Genomic DNA, 22778 nt, shown 5'->3' on the forward strand with positions numbered 1-22778 from the left:
AATAATAATAATAATAATAATAATAATAATAATAATAATAATAATAATAATAATAATAATAATAATAATAATAATAATAATAATAATAATAATAATAATAATAATAATAATAATAATAATAATAATAATAATGTAGGCCTAAGGGGTGTAAATACTTTGTTAGCTCATCATTCTACAAAGATCTAGGCTAGGGCCCATTGCTGGGTCTCTCCGAGTTGAAACATGTCAATCTGTTATTAAACTCCATCCTTAATCAAATACTCTGTTGTCCGCCTCTGTGAATAATCTGGTCAAATTATTTCACCTGACTCCTGAGACAGTATGGATACATGCCAAACACAATATCGTGATACAAGCTAAATCAGGGAACTTCAGAGGCTATACACACCTGCTTTGGGGTAAGTAGCTATAAGAATGTCATCTGGTCTGGCTTTGAAGTTCTGCACATTGTCCCAGTTGTCAGTGAAGTAGTGGGTCATGGAGACTCCGTGGAAGTCAAACAGCTCTGGCCGAGGCAGCATCTGTAAGAATAAAACGTATGATAATTATAATAATAACTTGTAATAATATCTTCACTGTGACCATTCAGGTCCGATCTAACTAGTTGCTTTATCTAATGTTTAAATTCATGCAGTTATTGCTGATCCAAAGGTCTAAACTAACATAAAAAGAGAGATCTCTATTATCAGCAGTGATATCAGATAATATAAAATACTCCTGTTGTGTCTTCCTAAACAGAAAATAATGGTATCACATTGAAGAAGCTAAATTAAACTATGAACAGATGGCTAGACACAGATACTTGAACACGTGGATTATGGCATTTCCTAATCTGATAACATCGCCCTAACATTATGCCATTTACAGGAGTGAAACTGTGCCAATTGAAATGTACAAAATTACTATAAAAGTGCTTACCGTCTTCTCCTAAATGCCAAACCTCAAGCATTGCACTGCATACAAAACAGTTATCCACGTCTCTCTCTCTCTCTCTCTCTCTCTCTCTCTCTCTCTCTCTCTCTCTCTCTCTCTCTCTCTCTCTCTCTCTCTCTGCCTCTCTCTGTGCCTCTCTCTGTGCCTCTCTCTGTGCCTCCCCCTCCTCTCCTCTCCTCCTCTCATTCGGTTTTTCAAAGAGGAGTGCTGTTTATTTTGGCACCGTGTGTCCAGAGGAGCCTCTCTTCTTTCCCCTGTACACTTTATCTAAACTCACCACACATATTTTACCAGGGGGTGCAAAGTAAGAACTTTTACTCAAGTACTGTACTTGGTGTACATGTACTTTACTTGAGTATTTCCATTAAATAAATAAAATGAACTTAATACAGCCTCTCCCTAAGTAGATGCTTATTAAAGACCTTGAATCTTTGTGACCACATTTTCCTGTACTCTGGTGATCCAGCGTTTCATCTTTTTGGAGGTGATACTATGCCGATTTAACATATTACATTTACTGATACACCAGGAAAACACATTAAATGTTGCTGTTTTTGTATTGTAATTTTACAGTTGAATCTTGTTTTTTGCTAGATGGAGATAGATATAAGAAAATGAAGCTGTTTACAGAGTGATATTTGCATTGCAAACAAAACATCTGTTCGAGAAGTCCAACCGAGATTTTGTGTCTGCATTAATACTACTACTACTACCTTTAATACCACTACTACCTTTAATACCACTACTACCACTACCTTTAATACCACTACTACCACTACCTTTAATACCACTACTACCACCTTTAATACCACTTGTTGTGAAGGGCCAGATTAAACCGAATATATATATTTATTTATATATATATATTTAATTGTATTTGTATATTCTCTAATATTCCCTGATATCCCTTGTATATTCCTTGTACAATATGCATTGAATATCCATTCTAGCCTACTGAACATCCCATAATAGTCTCCATTCTACTATTGGTCGAGACCTTGGTGCCAGGCTGCCATACCCCCAGACCCAGTTCAAACGTACCGCTCAACATGTACGAACAAGTCCTAGTTCCGCGTAGGAATCTGGCTACCGCACCACTAATGGGACTATTTGTTCATAGTGCGTATATATACTGCGCTACTAAAGTAGGACTTCCTTTTCAGTCCAGTTTCTTACCCTCCAATAGAGTCACAGACGTAAAGCCTCCCCGCGACGCCACGTGTGGGAGTAAGGCCAAGTTCGCCTACCATCGGTATTGAGACATCGTGTATATTAATATTTGAATAGTCATATTTGGCACTATATCGTCGAGTTGGACGTAGTCTATTAAGCTAATAATAGTCTGTTAATATAGTGCTTCGTACGGTGAGAATACTACCGTAGTCAGTACCCCATCGTTTCGGGCAGAGAACTGGCTGCTTATCCAGGGTGGTTGACCCCACGTGAAGCTGCACCCGAGGAGCCCCAGAGCCGACGAGCGAGTGGACCTGTATACCGGATTATTCTACCGACGACAGCCCGCCTTCCCCGGCACGGATTATGCTTTGTATACGTTGATTATTCCATGGATAAAGACCCCCGACACTGCCGTGTGTTGGAACCCCCCCCCCTGGAGAGGACGCAAGGTGAGGAGACGCTCTGCAAGACGAGGTCGCTTCACGTCTCTCCTCCGTGGACCGGAGGACGCCGGCCCACAAAGAGTCCACCTGCTTTCATCTGTGGTCCAAGGATCGCCGGCGCATTGAACGGCACTACAGTGGGTTCACCTGGGATACCCTTGGCCGGATGAGGCAGCCGGATTCTACCCCCCCCCCCTTCCTACTCCTGTCGGCTTACAAGCGACCGGATTAACCCCCCCTGGTGTATCCAGCCTATAATCATTAAAGTATCATTGCTGTTATTCCTTAACTATTCCAGGTCGTATATGTACCACCTGCGCCTTCAGAGATTGGACATTCTCTATTGATATACCGACGAATACTCTTGCCATAAAAGTGCATACTAATTCCCATTCATAAATGTGATTGATTTGATTAAGTGCTTGCTCTACACACCATCGCTGTGTAGAAATAAAGACCTATTTCTAATTCGTACATTTGTGTTGGATCCGTTTCATCTACGTGACAGTGTTCATCATAATATATTTATGCCGAGTACTGGGTGGCCGAATATTAAGTACAAAGGTAGTGGTAGTAAGTATCATATCTAGTAATACAGTCAGGGAATTGTACCCCTCAGTTACAATTGGTCCTTCGAGCCGGATGGTAATTAGTGTAATATTAATATAGTGTTATTAATATTGAAATGGCCTATGATGAACACTCCACGAAACGATCCTCCTAACCAACGCCCGCAGCGCGAACGACGGCTCCCTCAGTACTTAGAGGCTTACGCTGTCAGTCAACAACCTAGTCTTCTACTAACAGTAAACGCGGTAAAACTAGAAAGTAAAAGTATGTCTAACCCCAACGCCCAGACTACCCCGACCATAGAGGCCCCTACGGGTTCTAATGTAACTGACCAAGTTCACGGTGGGGACCAGTGGGAACCAGACATGACTTCACACCCCGCCAGTACTGAAGAAGTAGTCCCCGATGAGTCCCGGGAGGAATACAACGCTACCGAGAGAGAACTCGGCACGGAAGAAGACGGGGAGAGCACCGTGGAGATAGAGCTCCAAGGCTCCGCAAGGAGTACCCCGAGGGAAGGCTCCCCTATACAACCGCCTTCTCCCAGCGAGGCAGAGAGGACCCTACAGCAGGCCTTCCTCATCAGCCTGAACGCCGCTGCTGAACGCGACCGACTGCAGATCCAGCAGCGGAGCGAAGAAGAGCATATACGTCTAGAAATAAGACGCATTCAGAGAGAAGAGAATGTGGCCCGAGACCGAGCAGACAGCCAGCGAGCAGCTGCTGGTGCTCTACGGGACGCAGAGCGCGACAGACAGCAAGCGCAACTAATAGAACAGCTGATCAGACGGACAACACCCTCTCCCTCCGCCAGAGGCTCCAGGAACTCGTCTAGACACACCTCCAGGGCGGCATCCCCTAGCCGAGTAAACAACCCTGAACTTGACCAACAGACGAGGTCTATACCCCCCACAGACCACCTCCCCCCACCGGTCCAAGCGAGACCTAGCAACCGGGAAGGAGCAGCATATCCTGTGGAGAGGCTAAACCAGAGACTACAAGCACTGGATGACCTAACTGAAGACGAAGAGGAAGAGGAGGAGAACCACGCCCGACGACAGCACAGTACTCTACCGGACCAGGAGGTCCGGTACAGCCCAGGCTATACTCCCGCGGAGCTGCGCTACAGACCCCCGACTCTATACACGGGTGAGCACGACGCACGACCCGCACCGAGGAACAGCACCTGGACAAGCGGGCCATGGTACACTGCCGGTACCAGCCCATACCAAGGAGCGGGAGGAGACTCGCCTGGGAGGCCTCTCCCCCAACGCTCGCCGATGTATCCACAGTCAGCGTCATACATTGGCACGCCTATGGTACCCGACTTCACCCAAGAGAACCGGGCCCAGTATACAGAACTCCGCATGTGTCTGGAGACCATGTTGGTGGATGTATTGGATGAACGCCACAAATACGCCATCCTACTGAAGCACTTAAAGGTACCCCGCACACATAATATAGCGCTCGCCTACGCGACTTCCACCACCCCATACACAGCAGCGCTGGTAGCATTGGACCAGAGGTATGGGCGCATATGGGATTACGTGATCCAGGAGATCCGACACATCGACCGCTTACCCCCAGCAATAGACAATCGAGCACTGGACGACCTGTCCATCAGAGTGCAGTCCCTGGTAGGGATGTTGGGAGCGCAGAGAGAGAAGGGGAGGCATGAACTTTACGCCAACTCAAATGTGGAAAGGATCTTGGAGAAGCTGCCGCCCGCTCGACAGGAGCGTTTTAGGCGGCAGAGGGACCACCGAGACCCGAATGGCCCCGAACCGAACCTCCTCGATCTAGCAGACTTCCTGGCGAGAGAAGTCAGCAGCCTACGGCTAGATACATTCGGACGGAGCACCCCTGGCTCCAGAGAAGGAACCAGACGACTAAATGATGGAAGAAGATCGGTGACTGTGATGCACCAATCGGAGTCAGTACCGAGCAGCAGGAGCCGCAGTACCCCCTCCAGAACGGAGAAGTGGAAGATAGTGTGCCCCTACTGTGAGAAAGAACACTGGCTAGCGCAATGTGACTCCTTCCCCAAGCTGAACGCGGAGGAAGCAAGTCAATGGATAAAGTCCAACAAGCGCTGTTTTCGCTGTGCGCGCTCACACATGGCAGCCGAATGCCGCTTAAAGAAAAGGTGCACCAAGTGCGATGGAGCCCATCTGGACATACTTCACGACAGTAACAGACGGCGCCCTTCACCCGCACCACCCAGCAGCAAAGCGAGCGTCATGTACATCGATCCCGCCAGCAGCAGTGGAGCCCGAGTACTCCTAAAAGTAGTGCGTGTGACACTAAGCTACCAGAATAAAGTCCTGGACACTTACGCCGTCCTCGATGACGGGTCAGAGAAGACCCTTCTGCTCGCCTCCGCTGCGGCCCAGCTAGGGCTGCGGGGAAGCGAAACCCAAATGACAATTCGGACAATAAGACGAGATTTGAAGACGATAAAGGGCGAGAATGTCTCATTCTCTATCGCAGCAAGCGGCCAGCCTGAGCGACGGTACCAGATTACAGACGCTTTCACCAGCCAAGAAATAGGACTGTCGCGGTACACATACCCCGTCGCCAAGCTGATGGAGAAATATGCACATCTGCGCAAGTTACCGATCCCGCTCATAGACAATGCTATGCCGACCCTGTTGATAGGCTCCGACCATGCAGACCTCATTGTCCCGATAGACCGGGTTCATACCGGACCCCGAGGCTGTCCTGCAGCAGTCGAGACCCGTTTGGGATGGACTCTCCAAGGCCCGCTCGCCAAATCTCTCAACCGAAGTACAGCCACTAGATGTCTCCACTCCCGAGTCACAGAGGGAGAAACCGCACTCCTGCAACACGTAGAGCGGTTATGGACCTTGGAACAAATGCCCTTTAAGAACGGAAAGAAAGACATTCGCTCTAAAGATGACATTTACGCCATTCACCTCCTCGAGACAGGGACCAAGAGAGTCCCGGTCAACGGCGTGTTGAGATACGCCACGCCACTCCTGCGGCGAGAAGGAATGCCTACTTTCCACGCCAAGACAGACGCCACAGAACGGTACCTGCTGAACACGGAGCGGCGCTTAGCCAAGAACCCCGCCCAAGAGAGTGTATACCGCGCTGAGATTGAGAAGCTCATCACAGCGGGACACGTCACAAAGATGGACATTAAAGAGGCTGACCAGACCACTGAATCGTGGTACGTGCCTCACCACAAGGTCCATCACAACGGTAAATACCGCATAGTATTTAACTGCAGCTACCAGATCGGATCCCAAAATCTGAATAAAGAGTTACTGCCCGGTCCCACACTCGGCCCCTCCCTACTCAGCGTTCTACTCCGCTTCCGCCAGGAAAAGGTGGCCATCAGCGGGGACATTAAAGGCATGTTCCTGCAGGTGAGATTAGTAGAGGAGGACAAGCCCCTGTTACGGTTCCTATGGAGAGAGAAGCCAGGAGATGAGCACCCAGCCATCTACCAATGGGAAGTCCTCCCCTTCGGAACGACGTGCAGCCCCTGCTGTGCTACATTTGCACTACAGAAACATGTAGCAGAGGACCCAGCAGCGGACGAAGAGGTCCGACACAGCGTAAAGAACAGCTTCTACGTAGACAACTGTCTACAAAGCCTTTCAACCCAGGAAGAAGCCGAGGCTCTCCTGATTAAACTCCGCGCTTCATTGATCAAAGGCGGCTTTGATCTCAGGCAGTGGGCCAGCAGCGATCCGCAAGTACTGCGCAGCCTCTCCTCCGAGGACAAGGCAGCCAGCAGCGAGACCTGGATGGCTACAATCCCGGGAGAAGCCCAGGAGATGACCCTGGGATTGGTGTGGCGATTCAAAACAGATTCGCTTCACTACAGACACAAGCCCCTGACTACGGAGCAGGGAAGGCCGGCGGCGGCGCCGACCACCAGACGGAGTGTGTACACAACACTCGCCCGACAATATGACCCGCTAGGATGTATTCTACCGTACACCACCAGGGCAAAAATGATTGTACGAGCATTGTGGGACAAGGACCAGGGCTGGGACGACCCCATTCCCGCACACCTTGCATCCACCTGGAGAGAGTGGGAGATGGAGCGCCACTCACTCCCAGGCGTTAATATGCGCCGAAGCTACTTCCCACCCACGGTGAGGCCAGAGACATGTAAAATGGACTTACACGTCTTCAGTGACGCCTCAGAGGTCGCATACGGATCAGTAGCCTACTTGCGGGCCCAAGAAAAGGGGGGAGAGATCTACACAGCATTTGTCCTCGCCCGCTCGAGAATAGCCCCACGCAAGCAACAATCTATCCCACGTCTAGAGCTCTGCGCAGCCCTAGCCGGAGCGCACCTAGCCACGCTCATCCAACGTGAGCTCACCATACCGGTGTCTAGAACAATCCTGTGGTCAGATTCCACGACAGTACTCGCCTGGATCAAATCGGACTCATGCAAGTACAAAGTCTTCGTGGGAGTCAGAGTCACCGAGATTCAAGACTTAACCGAAGAGTTAACCGGAGAAACAGAGTGGCGCTACGTTGATACAAAACAGAACCCAGCTGACGTCATCACCCGGGGGATGCCCCTGGATGACCTCACCCGTCGCAATGTCTACAGTGACGGCCCAGCATTCCTAAAGCTCCCGGAAGGAGAGTGGCCCACGCCTATCCCGAGGGAAGCCAGTCAGGAGGAGGCTGAGAATAAGAAGCCTGTGTTCTGTGGATTGAGCACTGTTATCTCCGCAGACCCCAACACACTCCTGATGGGGCGGCTAGATCCTGCATTACCCCAGACAATGTACCGGCCTGAAGAAGCGAACGGCCGACGAATGTGGAGGTACAGCCAAGTATTAGCCGACAAGTTTTGGAGCAGTTTCCTACTGCACTACCTACCGTCTCTACAGACCCGCCAGAAGTGGGTAAAGGAGAGAGACAATTTGACAGAAGGAACAGTCGTCATGATTATTGATCAATCACTGCCCAGAGCTATGTGGCCGGCCGGCCGCGTAAGCAAAGTGATCACCGGTGCCGAGCAGCTGAAGTGCTTGTCCAGGGTCGCACTTACACCCGTCCCGTGGCGAGGCTCATAGAACTGCCCCGACTCCCAGACACAATCGATGATGACCATGACCCTATAACCCTATGACTTTGTGAAGTTGACTGACCCCTACAGCAAACCCTTATGTGTAAATAGACAACGCGATTAATCTGTCTCTGTTTAACTGATTAGGTCTGGGACCAATCAGGGGGTGGCTGTTGTGAAGGGCCAGATTAAACCGAATATATATATTTATTTATATATATATATTTAATTGTATTTGTATATTCTCTAATATTCCCTGATATCCCTTGTATATTCCTTGTACAATATGCATTGAATATCCATTCTAGCCTACTGAACATCCCATAATAGTCTCCATTCTACTATTGGTCGAGACCTTGGTGCCAGGCTGCCATACCCCCAGACCCAGTTCAAACGTACCGCTCAACATGTACGAACAAGTCCTAGTTCCGCGTAGGAATCTGGCTACCGCACCACTAATGGGACTATTTGTTCATAGTGCGTATATATACTGCGCTACTAAAGTAGGACTTCCTTTTCAGTCCAGTTTCTTACCCTCCAATAGAGTCACAGACGTAAAGCCTCCCCGCGACGCCACGTGTGGGAGTAAGGCCAAGTTCGCCTACCATCGGTATTGAGACATCGTGTATATTAATATTTGAATAGTCATATTTGGCACTATATCGTCGAGTTGGACGTAGTCTATTAAGCTAATAATAGTCTGTTAATATAGTGCTTCGTACGGTGAGAATACTACCGTAGTCAGTACCCCATCGTTTCGGGCAGAGAACTGGCTGCTTATCCAGGGTGGTTGACCCCACGTGAAGCTGCACCCGAGGAGCCCCAGAGCCGACGAGCGAGTGGACCTGTATACCGGATTATTCTACCGACGACAGCCCGCCTTCCCCGGCACGGATTATGCTTTGTATACGTTGATTATTCCATGGATAAAGACCCCCGACACTGCCGTGTGTTGGAACCCCCCCCCCCTGGAGAGGACGCAAGGTGAGGAGACGCTCTGCAAGACGAGGTCGCTTCACGTCTCTCCTCCGTGGACCGGAGGACGCCGGCCCACAAAGAGTCCACCTGCTTTCATCTGTGGTCCAAGGATCGCCGGCGCATTGAACGGCACTACAGTGGGTTCACCTGGGATACCCTTGGCCGGATGAGGCAGCCGGATTCTACCCCCCCCCCCTTCCTACTCCTGTCGGCTTACAAGCGACCGGATTAACCCCCCCTGGTGTATCCAGCCTATAATCATTAAAGTATCATTGCTGTTATTCCTTAACTATTCCAGGTCGTATATGTACCACCTGCGCCTTCAGAGATTGGACATTCTCTATTGATATACCGACGAATACTCTTGCCATAAAAGTGCATACTAATTCCCATTCATAAATGTGATTGATTTGATTAAGTGCTTGCTCTACACACCATCGCTGTGTAGAAATAAAGACCTATTTCTAATTCGTACATTTGTGTTGGATCCGTTTCATCTACGTGACAGTGTTCATCATAATATATTTATGCCGAGTACTGGGTGGCCGAATATTAAGTACAAAGGTAGTGGTAGTAAGTATCATATCTAGTAATACAGTCAGGGAATTGTACCCCTCAGTTACACCACTACTACCACTACCTTTAATACCACTACTACCACTACCTTTAATACCACTACCTTTAATACTACTACTACTACTACTACCACTACTACATTTAATACCACTACTACCACTACCTTTGCTGTTATGCTGTTTATGCTGTAAAGGACATCTGAATCTCCCCTCGGGGATAAATAAAGGTTTTCAATTTTCAATTCAATTCAATTTAATACCACTACATTTAATACCACTACTACTACCTTTAATACCACTACCTTTAATACCACTACTACCACTACCTTTAATACCACTACTATCACTACCTTTAATACCACTACTACCTTTAATACCACCACTACCTTTAATACCACTATTACCACTACCTTTAATACCACTACTACCACTACCTTTACTACCACTACTACCTTTAATACCACCACTACCTTTAATACCACTATTACCACTACCTTTAATACCACTACTACCACTACCTTTAATACCACTACTACCACTACCACTACTACCTTTAATACCACTACCTTTAATACCACTACTACTACCTTTAATACCACCACTACATTTAATACCACTACTACCACTACCTTTAATACCACTACTACCACTACCTTTAATACCACTACCATTAGTACCACTACTAACACTACCTTTAATACCACTACTACCACTACCATTAGTACCACTACCTTTAATACCACTACTACCACTACCTTTAATACCACTACACTTACTACCATTAATACTACTACCACTACCTTTAATACCACTACTACCACTACCTTTAATACCACTACACTTACTACCATTAATACTACTACCACTACCTTTAATACCACTACTACCACTACCTTTAATACCACTACTACCACTACCTTTAATACCACTACACTTACTACCATTAATACTACTACCACTACCTTTAATACCACTACACTTACTACCATTAACACTACTACCACTACCTTTAATACCACTACACTTACTACCATTAACACTACTACCACTACCTTTAATACCACTACTACCACTACCATTAGTACCACTACCTTTAATACCACTACTACCACTACCTTTAATACCACTACACTTACTACCATTAACACTACTACCACTACCTTTAATACCACTACACTTACTACCATTAACACTACTACCACTACCCAGTTCCTATCTGTAGCTGTGTGTGTTTCCGTTCAATTCTCATGTGAATTCTTTGCAAACCTTTGAAATGTTGCAAAGATTTGAATGATAATTAGCTGCATTTCTTTCCATCGGGATACATCTTGAACATGGAATGTATCAATGTAAGAAAACAACATCCACTGAGGAAAGAAAGGGCTTGGCTGTCTAGCATTACTGGGCAGGTTGTTTGTGTCAGCTGATATATTAGACTATATTTCTTGCTTTCCGAAGCAAGATGAAGACAGAGAAGCGCAGGCCAATATTCTGATGCATGAACCAACAAGTGTCTCATGAGGGTGAGTGGGAGCAATTGTAATTATTGTTATTGTTGTTCAAATGTTATTATTATTACATAAAGGTAAGGGAAATACCTAAATAATATTACATCCCTGTGGTTAATGTGGTTGCTCCAACAGATTAGATATTATAACAATGTTATAATATTCTGGTCTCCCCTATGGGAGCAGGAGTGGAGTGTGTTTGACAGTTCTGGGGACGTTGTGGTGGAGAGACAGACAGCCTTTAGCTGCACCACTTTAGAATGTTTAAACACAGTCATGTGAGATATTCTACACATATTTATTACATCTATATATTGACAAAATAAAAAATGTAATCAAGCGAGCGTAAAAGCATTGTTCATAATTTGCATAGAAAGCAACGTTAAGAGAATAAAAGAAGCTTGGCTGTCTAGAACTGACTTCTATTGGGCAGGTTCTTTCATATGAGCTCATATTAGGTCATAGTTCTTGCTTACAAAAGTAAGATGAAGACAATATTCTGATGCACAAAACAGGCGTCTCATAGGGATGACTGTTCTCCCCGACACAGTGTTTCAATAGCTCCTGTTCACCCCTACACTGTTTCAATAGCTCCTGTTCACCCCTACACTGTTTCAATAGCTCCTGTTCTCCCCTACACAGTGTTTCAATAGCTCCTGTTCTCCCCTACACAGTGTTTCAATAGCTCCTTTTCACCCCTACACAGTGTTTCAATAGCTCCTGTTCTCCCCAAACACAGTGTTTCAATAGCTCCTTTTCACCCCTACACAGTGTTTCAATAGCTCCTGTTCTCCCCTACAGTGTTTCAATAGCTCCTGTTCTCCCCGAACACAGTGTTTCAATAGCTCCTGTTCTCCCCGAACACAGTGTTTCAATAGCTCCTGTTCACCCCTACACAGTGTTTCAATAGCTCCTGTTCACCCCTACACAGTGTTTCAATAGCTCCTGTTCTCCCCTACACACTGTTTCAATAGCTCCTGTTCACCCCTACACAGTGTTTCAATAGCTCCTGTTCTCCCCTACACATTGTTTCAATAGCTCCTGTTCACCCCTACACAGTGTTTCAATAGCTCCTGTTCTCCCCGACACAGTGTTTCAATAGCTCCTGTTCACCCCTACACTGTTTCAATAGCTCCTGTTCACCCCTACACTGTTTCAATAGCTCCTGTTCTCCCCTACACAGTGTTTCAATAGCTCCTGTTCTCCCCTACACAGTGTTTCAATAGCTCCTGTTCTCCCCAAACACAGTGTTTCAATAGCTCCTTTTCACCCCTACACAGTGTTTCAATAGCTCCTGTTCTCCCCTACAGTGTTTCAATAGCTCCTGTTCTCCCCGAACACAGTGTTTCAATAGCTCCTGTTCTCCCCGAACACAGTGTTTCAATAGCTCCTGTTCACCCCTACACACTGTTTCAATAGCTCCTGTTCTCCCCGACACACTGTTTCAATAGCTCCTGTTCTCCCCTACACAGTGTTTCAATAGCTCCTGTTCTCCCCGACACACTGTTTCAATAGCTCCTGTTCTCCCCGAACACAGTGTTTCAATAGCTCCTGTTCTCCCCGAACACAGTGTTCCAATAGCTCCTGTTCTCCCCGAACACAGTGTTTCAATAGCTCCTGTTCTCCCCGAACACAGTGTTCCAATAGCTCCTGTTCTCCCCGAACACAGTGTTTCAATAGCTCCTGTTCACCCCGAACACAGTGTTTCAATAGCTCCTGTTCTCCCCGACACACTGTTTCAATAGCTCCTGTTCTCCCCTACACAGTGTTTCAATAGCTCCTGTTCTCCCCGACACACTGTTTCAATAGCTCCTGTTCTCCCCTACAGTGTTTCAATAGTTCCTGTTCACCCCTACACAGTGTTTCAATAGCTCCTGTTCTCCCCGACACACTGTTTCAATAGCTCCTGTTCTCCCCGAACACAGTGTTTCAATAGCTCCTGTTCTCCCCGAACACAGTGTTCCAATAGCTCCTGTTCACCCCTACACTGTTTCAATAGCTCCTGTTCTCCCCTACACAGTGTTTCAATAGCTCCTGTTCTCCCCTACACAGTGTTTCAATAGCTCCTGTTCTCCCCAAACACAGTGTTTCAATAGCTCCTGTTCTCCCCGACACACTGTTTCAATAGCTCCTGTTCACCCCTACACAGTGTTTCAATAGCTCCTGTTCTCCCCGACACACTGTTTCAATAGCTCCTGTTCACCCCTACACAGTGTTTCAATAGCTCCTGTTCTCCCCGACACACTGTTTCAATAGCTCCTGTTCACCCCTACACAGTGTTTCAATAGCTCCTGTTCTCCCCGACACACTGTTTCAATAGCTCCTGTTCTCCCCGAACACAGTGTTTCAATAGCTCCTGTTCACCCCTACACACTGTTTCAATAGCTCCTGTTCTCCCCGACACACTGTTTCAATAGCTCCTGTTCTCCCCGAACACAGTGTTTCAATAGCTCCTGTTCTCCCCGAACACAGTGTTCCAATAGCTCCTGTTCACCCCTACACTGTTTCAATAGCTCCTGTTCTCCCCTACACAGTGTTTCAATAGCTCCTGTTCTCCCCTACACAGTGTTTCAATAGCTCCTGTTCTCCCCAAACACAGTGTTTCAATAGCTCCTGTTCTCCCCGACACACTGTTTCAATAGCTCCTGTTCACCCCTACACAGTGTTTCAATAGCTCCTGTTCTCCCCGACACACTGTTTCAATAGCTCCTGTTCACCCCTACACAGTGTTTCAATAGCTCCTGTTCTCCCCGACACACTGTTTCAATAGCTCCTGTTCACCCCTACACAGTGTTTCAATAGCTCCTGTTCTCCCCGACACACTGTTTCAATAGCTCCTGTTCTCCCCGAACACAGTGTTTCAATAGCTCCTGTTCACCCCTACACACTGTTTCAATAGCTCCTGTTCTCCCCAACACACTGTTTCAATAGCTCCTGTTCACCCCGACACAGTGTTTCAATAGCTCCTGTTCACCCCGACACACTGTTTCAATAGCTCCTGTTCTCCCCTACACAGTGTTTCAATAGCTCCTGTTCACCCCGACACAGTGTTTCAATAGCTCCTGTTCACCCCTACACTGTTTCAATAGCTCCTGTTCACCCCTACACAGTGTTTCAATAGCTCCTGTTCACCCCTACACTGTTTCAATAGCTCCTGTTCACCCCGACACAGTGTTTCAATAGCTCCTGTTCTCCCCGACACACTGTTTCAATAGCTCCTGTTCTCCCCTACACAGTGTTTCAATAGCTCCTGTTCTCCTCAAACACAGTGTTTCAATAGCTCCTGTTCACCCCTACACAGTGTTTCAATAGCTCCTGTTCTCCCCGACACACTGTTTCAATAACTCCTGTTCTCCCCTACACAGTGTTTCAATAGCTCCTGTTCACCCCGACACACTGTTTCAATAGCTCCTGTTCTCCCCGACACACTGTTTCAATAGCTCCTGTTCTCCCCTACACAGTGTTTCAATAGCTCCTGTTCACCCCTACACTGTTTCAATAGCTCCTGTTCTCCCCTACACAGTGTTTCAATAGCTCCTGTTCACCCCTACACAGTGTTTCAATAGCTCCTGTTCTCCCCTACACAGTGTTTCAATAGCTCCTGTTCACCCCTACACTGTTTCAATAGCTCCTGTTCTCCCCTACACAGTGTTTCAATAGCTCCTGTTCACCCCTACACAGTGTTTCAATAGCTCCTGTTCTCCCCTACACAGTGTTTCAATAGCTCCTGTTCACCCCGACACAGTGTTTCAATAGCTCCTGTTCTCCCCTACACAGTGTTTCAATAGCTCCTGTTCTCCCCTACACAGTGTTTCAATAGCTCCTGTTCACCCCTACACAGTGTTTCAATAGCTCCTGTTCACCCCTACACAGTGTTTCAATAGCTCCTGTTCTCCCCTACACAGTGTTTCAATAGCTCCTGTTCTCCCCTACACACTGTTTCAATAGCTCCTGTTCTCCCCTACACAGTGTTTCAATAGCTCCTGTTCACCCCTACACAGTGTTTCAATAGCTCCTGTTCTCCCCTACACAGTGTTTCAATAGCTCCTGTTCACCCCTACACTGTTTCAATAGCTCCTGTTCTCCCCTACACAGTGTTTCAATAGCTCCTGTTCACCCCTACACAGTGTTTCAATAGCTCCTGTTCTCCCCTACACAGTGTTTCAATAGCTCCTGTTCACCCCGACACAGTGTTTCAATAGCTCCTGTTCTCCCCTACACAGTGTTTCAATAGCTCCTGTTCTCCCCTACACAGTGTTTCAATAGCTCCTGTTCACCCCTACACAGTGTTTCAATAGCTCCTGTTCACCCCTACACAGTGTTTCAATAGCTCCTGTTCTCCCCTACACAGTGTTTCAATAGCTCCTGTTCTCCCCTACACACTGTTTCAATAGCTCCTGTTCACCCCTACACACTGTTTCAATAGCTCCTGTTCTCCCCGAACACAGTGTTTCAATAGCTCCTGTTCTCCCCTACACACTGTTTCAATAGCTCCTGTTCACCCCTACACAGTGTTTCAATAGCTCCTGTTCTCCACGACACACTGTTTCAATAGCTCCTGTTCACCCCTACACAGTGTTTCAATAGCTCCTGTTCACCCCTACACAGTGTTTCAATAGCTCCTGTTCTCCACGACACACTGTTTCAATAGCTCCTGTTCACCCCTACACAGTGTTTCAATAGCTCCTGTTCACCCCTACACAGTGTTTCAATAGCTCCTGTTCTCCACGACACACTGTTTCAATAGCTCCTGTTCACCCCTACACACTGTTTCAATAGCTCCTGTTCTCCCCGACACACTGTTTCAATAGCTCCTGTTCACCCCTACACATTGGAGCAGGGCCGGAGGGCCATGGAGCTCATTTACAGACACTTTAGAATTGTTGTGCAATGTGAATGGACTGATCAATCATGTGACATAATTTCAACAAATGTGTTTTCCAGCCCATTTAGCACATACACTGTTTATCGACAAAAGCAAACACCTCCTCAAGCACAATGGTCACATTTTTACCATTTCCATCCAGTTTTTCTAATGCAATGATTCACAATGCCTGTCAAATACTTCGATGGAAACACGGCTACTATGTCCTAGTTGAAGTACATTTGACCAATGCCAAATATGGTTGAGGTAAATTTGAACTGTTGACTGAAATAGGTATGATTTTGATTTGGGTCTGAGGGGTTTAGACTTCATGAAAAGCTGAAGAATGACGTTACAAAATTATATACATTTGAAAACACAAAAAAATTTAAGAAAAGTACCTGTTTGCAATGCCAGTGCTAAAGCAGACAAATAACATAGCTGTGAGGTACGGTAATGCTAGTCCTCAGGGGCCTGTAACGTATGTAGCATGAGCAACACCAAGGATATGTCATTGCTTTGGTCATTTATTGAACACTGTGAGTGGAACTTTTCATTGTAATGCATTTTAATCTCAATACAGAAGACATTACATACCCCTGACCCCCACCCCCCACCCCTCACTTTACAGCTCTGCTGCATCACACAAGTACAATAACACAAGCTAGTTATACACACTCACATTTGCACACTGACTCACCTGTCTAGGATTGTCCATTTAATGATAATGTAGGTCAACAGCCAAATAAGAATTGAATTATCTTAAGTGTATACTGTGCGACTTCCTGCCATGAGTCTAGGTGTTCAAGTAGGCGTACGTCAGGCAATTCACATAGTTGTCAAACCTTTGAGCCCACATGTTTTATGTAACTAAGAAGCCTTACACAAGCCATGTAAACATGGACTCTGTTCTACTATACAGCTCTTGAGATGTCATGTGATATTTTCAGGTGTAGAAACCTAAATGGGATTGTGTTGTCACTTGAAAGGACACCTCTTTCCGAACTTTGTGATCAATTTGAATGTGTGGAGACGATGCGACGAGGAGCAAACACCTCCTCAAGCAAGCGCAAAAACGTTTGCGATATAACAACGTTTTATAAAGATCTGACCATTTCCATCCAGTTTTTCTAATGTAATGCTTCACAATGCGTGTAAAATACTTTGATGGAAACACGGCTACTACAGTATGTGTCCTTGTTGATGTTGAAGGACATTTGAACAATGCCAAATATGGTTGAGGTAAATTTGACCTTTTGACTGAAATAGGTATGATTTTGTCATTTTGAGTCCGAGAGGGGTTTAGACTTTATGAAAAGCTGAAGAATGACGTTTCAGGGGAATGTCTTGTACTGCGCTGCCAGTGTGGTTTATGTGAACAAAATTATATACATTTGAAAACACAAAAAAAGTTAAAAGAAGTACCTGTTTGCAATGCCAGTGCTAAGCAGACAAATAACATAGCTGTGAGGTACGGTAATGCTATAGTCCTCAGGGGCCTGTAACGTATGTAGCATGAGCAACACCAAGGATATGTCATTGCTTTGGTCATTTTGTGAACTCTGTGAGTGGAACTTTTCACTTTTCATTTTAATCTCAATACAGAAGACATTACATACCCCTGACCCCCACCATCCACCCCTCACACTTTACAGCTCTGCTGCATCACACAAGTACAATAACACAAGCTAGTTATACACACTCACATTTGCACACTGACTCACCTGTCTAGGATTGTCCATTTAATGATAATGTAGGTCAACAGCCAAATCAGAATGAAATTATCTTAAGTGTCAGGCAATTCACACTTGAACTTGAACCTAGATATCAAACCTTTGAGCCCTCATGTTTTATGTAACTAAGAAGCCTTACACAAGCCATGTAAATATGGACTCTGTTCTACTACAGCACTTGAGATGTCATGTGATTTTTTTCCAGGTGTAGAAACCTAAATGGAATTAGTTGTCGCTTGAAAAGAGACCTCTTTCCCATCTTTGAGATCAGTTTGAACGTTTGCAGATGATGCGATGCTTCAAAAGCAATTTAAACCATCATACAGTATGTACAGATTGTGATCTAACAATTAGTGCAAATATATAACATTAGACTGATAAGATTTCCGAATTCAATCTTTCTTTTTTACAGTCGGTATAAAAATATTTCGTGTCATATACCGTTGTCCGTCATATACTCTACACATTTCAGACACACAGACTTACACTAGGGTCCACACAGTTAAAAAGTAGAAGGGTATTCATACACAGAACTCAGAAAGGTTATATTTATTTGTTTATTTATGTATCTGTTTGTTTTTTTGCAGGGGCATCCCCAGAGTTTGAACTTTAGTGGGGCTCAGCTTCTTGTATGGTTGTGGAGCCTGATTGCTACTGGCACAAAGGACTGACCTAAGCGATTTGTGGTGTGTCTCCTTGCTCTTTGCTCTTGCAAATATTGCTGATGTTGAATTGGAGGTGGTTGCTGTCGCTCCACCCTATGAAGTTCTCCATCAGGGCTCTGTACTTATCCTCATTGTCGTCCGTGATGTAACTGATGATGGAGGAGTCGTCTGAGAACTAGGTGGCACGTACTCCAGTTATAACAGAAGTCAGAGGTGTAGAGGGTGAACGGTACTCAAATGATTAAAAACAAAAGCTCATAAGGGCTCCTTAACCACTTAAGCCCAAATAAATTGGTTCCAAGGTCAAAAGTATAGGTGCCACATAGAAGTTCCATACACCACTGTAAAGCTGGGACACTACAGGATCATTTCAGAGGCAGCTCAACACTGTATGTCAATATCTTATGTATGCAATGAACACATTTTGATTCTTGCCCATTCAATTTATAAAAAAAAAATTGTATATAGAGGCTTGGGACATATCTATGCATAATGATAGCCGTTACTGTGCTCAATTATGTCTCAAAGGTGTTGCAACATTGGGTTGATGACAAAATGTAAAAGAAATGTACCACTCAAGAATTGATAAACATGGTCAGACATCCCTCCATATCCCGAGACCTTGAAGAACACTGAATTTGAATTAATTTTTGTGAGCACTGAAAATGGCTCAGAAACCTCCCCTTTATTTTCAACATACCTTGACATATATCACCTAGACCTAGAGGATAAGCTGTATATCCACATATCCACCTAGAGGTCTCAATATAGGTCATTTTATACAACGAGGTCCAGTTACAAAAAATTGTCTCACTACTATTACAGCAGCCAAATAACTGATAGCTATGAGATGAAAACAACCCGACAAACGTACAATAATTAATTGGGCTTTAACATTCTTAGATGTAATTTATTTGTAGATCTCCACAGCTCGGGTAATTGCAATCCAACATTAATTTGTGGGCATCGGCAGCTGAGAAAGTAAACTCAATGATCTAGCAGCGGAGCGAGATCGGGACGGTTGGTCCTGACCTGAGGGGTCCTGGGGTGAGAATGGGGGAAGAAATGTCTTTTAGAAATGTCTTCATAATAATAATAATAATAATAATAATAATAATAATAATAATAATAATAATAATAATAATAATAATAATAATAATAATAATAATAATAATAATAATAATAATAATAATAATAATAATAATAATAATAATAATAATACATTTAATTTGTAGTGCACTTTACATTTGGAACCAAATCTCAGCCATGGGATTTGGGGCCGACTGGGGCGGATGGGGGCTCGGGATGTTTCACTTTTCACTTTATAGTATGGAATATGTATCCATCGTTTGGGCGGGTGTGGCTTGATGCGGAGGAGTATCAGGGGTGAGGCCATCATCTTGGTGGCTTGGCTCGGGGAGGGGGGTCTCGTATGTTGTGGAATCACTGCATGTGGAGTGGTTTCTTTTGGGCCCTCGGTTGCTGTGGTTTTGATGACCTTGGCTCTGGGCAGTGGGGGCCCCGGGTTCGGGGTCTCGGGGAGTCGGACTATCATTGAGGCGTGGTGCTCTGGTTCCCTGGGATGCTGGACTTGGGGTTCTCACGGGCCGGGGGCCGTGGCTAGGGTGGGTGGGGGCGTGGGATGCTCAGCTTTATGTGTGATGGGCCTGTGATATATGGGGGTCCCGTTTTGAGTTGGATAGCAGGGGTGGGTGGACGCTCCTGTGGTGTTCTGGTCTGCTGAGCTTCCCCTGGATTGGTTGTATATATATCTTTTTCTTTTCTTTTCCTTTATACATTTAATTTATACTTTCATTTATATTATAACTATTTTATTTTAATTAATTTAATTTGATTTAATTTAATTGTCGTCATTATTATTATTATTATTATTATTGCCGTTACTGTCCTGTGGTGTCTTGTTTATTATTATTGTTACTGTATTGTGTTGTGTCTTGTTTCATGTGGAAAAAGAGAAAATAAAGAAAATTTGATAAAAGATAAAAAATGTTCACAGTGACGTTATCTTTCGAGAAGACTCCAGGGCTTCGGTGTCAATCAGCAGATTTTAGAGCTGGTGTACAAAACCCTTATTGAGTGTTTTAACTTTGAATTTTCCTGTTTGGTTCGGTCACCCAGGGCCCCGTTCCCCGTACCTGGTTCAACTAAGTCGATCAAGATGTCATTATCCAGCTTCAGTTAACCCGATGTTTGAAGCCGGGATTTTCCTGTTCCTCGAAGGTGGATTCAGTCTCGTTAACTCAAGCCAGACTTGAGACTCAGGATGGAATAGGCTGCCCGCCTCAGCCGAGAAGGCAGCAAGTGTCGAGAGCAGAGATCCTGATTCTCTAGCGGCATTGATTGATTAATTGATTTAAAACTTTAGTAACATATTGCAGTACGGCTCAATCGCCTCGCCGACAAGTTAAATGCGTTATCTATAGGCTAATTTTAAGTCCCTCATTACCTCAATCAATCAGATTATATTTCTTTAAACTTGCCTGCTGGATTGAATAATCAAATGAGATCTTGCTAGCGAAAGTAATTAGTAAAACTGTTATACAGAATAACGATACGGCTCCCTTACCCATTGATTGATGTATGGTCGATCTTTTACTTATCTTCTCTGTGGTGTAACGGGTTCTTCTTTTGACTTTCACGCAGACGACCGGGGTTCGAAACCCAGTCGTCTCCTTCTTTTTGCAATATAGGAATAATTCAATTTGGTGCACGTTGAGAGCTATATAAAGAATGACATCCTCAATGCATGTAGATTTATAATATTTTAACTTAAAACCAGGCTACCTTTGCGTATAATAATTAATATTATATTCAAAAAAATTATATTGGTAACACGGGGTTTCGAGCACCGGTCGCTGGGTTGCCAGGATTGAGCACTACCGCTGAGCCACTGTGCCAGATGGGATAAATTCATTGTTTATACATTAATGAACGAGAGATGTTTAGAATATTCTTTATTTTGTTGTTGTTGCACCGAGCGAGCGCCACGGTATATAACGTGCATTATTTAGGACAAAGTGAATTTAGTATCAGCATTTTGGGTCTATTTTACATTTCAAAAGACCCCTCTGGAAGAATGGAGCACAAAAACGTAATTCAGAATGGTATAACGCAGATCCTAGACTGTGGGAATAATTTCAGGAAACGAGCTGTCACTCCTTTGCGGGGGCGTGGCGATGGTTGATCCGGCTAACTTGAACTTAAACCCTGCTTTCGACCAGGCTCAAACTTTTGGATCTGTTGTCATGGTGATTTGGAAAATCCAGGTACGGGGAGCCGGAAAGTCCGGCTTAAGTCAGACTTAACCGAAAGTTATCCGGCTAACTCAGTTATCCAGGTACGGGGAACGGGGCCGAACTGTAAGCGTGAATATTTTACCCAAGGCAGTTGTCCTTCCGCGTTCGGTTTGCGCGCCCTGATTGGCCTCTCAGCGCCCAATCGTGTTGCGCCTAGCTTTCAGTTCCACAGCCCAAGTACTAAAAAAATTGAGCGCCCTACAACCTAACAAGGCCACTGGCCATGACAACATCCCCCCCAAATTCCTCAGAGATGCAGCAGCCGCCATCACCCCAGTCATCACACACATAATAAACCTCTCTATAAAACAGGGACACGTCCCCAAGGACTTCAAGAGTGACCCCTCTGCACAAAAAGGGCAGCAAATTAGACCCAGGCAACTACCGCCCTGTTTCTATTCTTACCTCCATCTCGAAAGTCATGGAGAAAATAGTCTACGAACAGGTCGAAAAGTACCTGGTGGAAAAAAATCTAATCTACGAATTCCAATCTGGCTTCAGAATGTCCCACTCCACTGACACATGCCTCCTCTATTTGAACGACCACATCAAACAAGAGGTGGACGCGGGCAAATACTGCGGCATGGTCATGCTGGACCTACAAAAGGCCTTCGACACTGTCAATCACTCCATTCTGATGGACAAGCTAAAAGCAATTGGTTTTGATAGCTTATCAGTGAGCTGGATGCAATCCTACCTGGAGGGGAGAGAACAGATGGTAGAGGTAAACGGTACTCTATCCCCCCCCCCCCCTCACAGTGAGCTGTGGTGTTCCACAAGGAAGCATACTAGGACCGCTACTTTTCCTAATTTATGCAAATGACATGTCGTCAGCCTGTGACTGCAACTTGTTCCTGTTTGCGGACGACTCAGCCCTGCTGGTCTCTGACAAGAACAAGTTGCAGGTTGAAAAAACCCTCAGCACGGAACTAGGCAAAATCTGCATATGGC

The 22778-nt window shown here is 45.4% G+C and overlaps 1 protein-coding gene across 2 annotated transcripts in view; it reads right to left on the minus strand.

The window, feature by feature from the left end:
- The window catches only part of LOC311243821 (cytosolic sulfotransferase 3-like), a 36404-nt gene that overhangs the window by 8513 nt on the left and 5113 nt on the right, over positions 1 to 22778 (minus strand). The window contains exons 1-2 of one of the 2 annotated variants that reach the window (XM_084333186.1): positions 919 to 1005; positions 389 to 521 (exon numbers count right to left, since the gene is read on the minus strand). In XM_084333186.1, the coding sequence (XP_084189312.1) occupies positions 389 to 521 (133 nt within the window). In that variant the 5' untranslated portion in view covers positions 919 to 1005. Of the gene's footprint in view, positions 1 to 388; positions 522 to 918; positions 1006 to 22778 lie in introns of those variants that run through there. The other variant, XM_084333187.1, reaches the window with a different exon arrangement.

The sequence above is a fragment of the Notolepis coatsorum genome (genome assembly GCF_963971535.1).
Source record: "Notolepis coatsorum genome assembly, chromosome: 17".
NCBI classification, from domain to species: domain Eukaryota; kingdom Metazoa; phylum Chordata; class Actinopteri; order Aulopiformes; family Paralepididae; genus Notolepis; species Notolepis coatsorum.